The sequence below is a fragment of the Penaeus japonicus genome, unplaced genomic scaffold (assembly GCF_977035675.1).
Source record: "Penaeus japonicus unplaced genomic scaffold, GWHDUDI00000001_assembly GWHDUDI00000021, whole genome shotgun sequence".
Taxonomy (NCBI): domain Eukaryota; kingdom Metazoa; phylum Arthropoda; class Malacostraca; order Decapoda; family Penaeidae; genus Penaeus; species Penaeus japonicus.
The window spans coordinates 26,856,637-26,859,136 of record NW_028234423.1 but is presented as its reverse complement, the minus strand read 5'-3'; the positions used below and the strand labels follow the sequence as shown (position 1 = coordinate 26,859,136).

Genomic DNA, 2,500 nt, shown 5'->3' with positions numbered 1-2,500 from the left:
AAGCTAACCCTCCTCTTCTTCTCCCGCCCCCCCTCCACACAGACCTACGAGATGCGAGTGTACGAGTCCGCCAAGTGGGTGTGTCACGACGAGATGCGCAAGAAACCTAAGATGTACACAAGCTTCATGAAACTCTTCGGCTACATCACCGGCGAGAACGAGATGGGTAAAGACAGTGGTGTTTTTTTTGTCCCGTTTCGGTACAATGTCGTTCGTTTTAGAAGGATCGTGTGAGTGAAGGAGGGTTTTGGCGCAATGGTGGGTGTTGTCGTTGGCGTTTCGATTAGAATTTACGTGTGGTTGAAGTGTTGAGGAGTCAATTATTTGTCTTGCGTTGTAGGAGTTTTTCGTTCCTGTTTTTTTTTTTTTTTTTTTTTTTTTTTTTTTTTTTTTTTTTTTAGCGCGTCTGCAGTGTGTACACTTTCTTTGCTTGTACGTGTTTTTGCGTGTGTTTGTGTATGTGTTTTCGTGTGTGTGTTTGTGCGTGTGTGCGTGTTTGTGTGTGTGTGTGTATGTGTATTCGTGTATGTGTTTGTGTGTTTGTGTGTGTGTGTTCGTGTGTGTGTTTGTGTGTGTGTGTGTGCATGCGTATGTGTGTGCGAAATACACATATAAGCGTTTGCGTGTTCATGTATGTGCATAGATGCCCATGCGTTTTTCTGAGTCCATACTTAATCCCCCTACGCCAAGCATGATCACACAATATATTCCCATCCCCCTCTCTCAGCATACCTAGCTGTCTTCAGCAACTTCCTCTCCTCCTCCCTCTCCCCTCGCAGGTTACACGATCAACATGACAGCCCCCGTGACCATGATGGAGGACCGAGTGGATGCCGTCACCAACAGATACCAGATGTGCTTCTACATCCCCGCCGCCCACCAGATGGAACCGCCCATGCCAACTGAACCAGGGGTTTACATTGAGACCCGCCCACGCCTCACTGTGGCAACCAGGTAGGGGTGGTTCGCGTGATGAAGAGGTAGGGTGGTAGATATATCATTATCATTATCATCACCATCATCATTATTTTCATCGTCATCACTATCACTGACATGATCATAGCTGATTCTCTTTGGTCATAGAATGCTATTTATAGTAACAAAAGCAACATCACTATTTATTACGCAATATATTACCCTTACGGCGTAACAGCAGTATTAGTTACACAATAGAGAATCATTATTATATAATAGTTACACAATAGTATTAGTTACACGATAGTTAGTAGCATCATCGACTGTTATATAGTGATTGATTGAAGATCAAGATTGATGTAAAAATTATGTCATATTCGGTCATTAGCAGACATGGTGAGTGACTTGAGTCGATACATGAGTCGATAAATGAATCGAAACATGAGTCGATTCCTAACAGATTCTCCTTCCAGACCTCTCTTAGTAAAATAGCTTTTCAAGCTGATATGTAACAGTTAACTTTTTAAGACCCTGTCAGATAACTGTTGCCTGTTAGGGTCATGATTTAAGAGATAGAGAGGGAGGGAGAGAGAGAGAGAAAGAGAGATAGACAGACAGACAGACAGACAGACTGGCAGATAGATAGATAAAGAAAGAGATAGTAATCTAACTAGATAAATAGACATGCAGACAGACAGACAGACAGACAAATAGATAGAGAAAGAGATAGTAATCCAACTAGATAAATAGACAGGCAGGCAGGCAGACAGACAGACAGATAGATAGAGAAAGAGATAGTAATCTAACTAGATAAATAGGCAGGCAGGCAGGCAGGCAGACAGACAGACAGATAGATAGAGAAAGAGATAGTAATCTAACTAGATAAATAGACAGGCAGACAGACAGACAGACAGACAGATAGATAGAGAGAGAGACAGTAAGCTAATTAGATAAATAGACAGGCAGGCAGGCAGACAGACAGACAGACAGACAGACAGATAGATAGAGAAAGAGATAGTAATCTAACTAGACAGGTAGACAGACAGACAGACAGATGGTGATCGAGAGAAACAAAGGAAAAGAAGACGAAAAGAAGTAGTCTCACTGCATGCAAGACTCAGTCAATCAACTGTTAACTGAGGCAGTCGTAAAGCACGCGACCCGAAACTGATTGTTTTACTAACCGTTACGATGAACAAGGGAAAAGCAATAGAATCAACGAGGTTCCATTTCGTTCGCTGTTATAGATGAAGCAACAGCTGTAGTAAGATGTATTTTTATTATTAGTTTTCGAAGACAAATATTTAGCAAAGTAAAGGTAACTAACGCAATTACTTGCATGTCGCTAAGAGCAACCGTAATTAAAGCAGGAGCAATATTGAGAAAATTTAAGAACTCTAAAAAATGAATAGATAAGAAAAAAAAAGGAAATCGAAACAAAACGAAACGAAATATAAGAAAAGCGAACCAACATCCTTAATTTCCTTGAATTCAAACGAAATCCTTAAATCCTAACTATTCCTCTTATCATTATTAATTCCGGGTCATATCTTAGTATTTTGTTCTTCTTCCAATTATTTTCACA

At 40.6% G+C, this 2,500-nt stretch overlaps 1 protein-coding gene across 1 annotated transcript in view; it reads left to right on the top strand.

Annotated features, from left to right (window-relative positions):
- Positions 1-2,500, top strand: part of LOC122255202 (heme-binding protein 2) — a 6,554-nt gene that overhangs the window by 3,098 nt on the left and 956 nt on the right. Inside the window, exons 4-5 of the mRNA XM_043019137.2 lie at positions 43-166; positions 780-954. Coding sequence (XP_042875071.2) covers positions 43-166; positions 780-954 — 299 coding nt within the window. The remainder of the gene's footprint in view (positions 1-42; positions 167-779; positions 955-2,500) is intronic.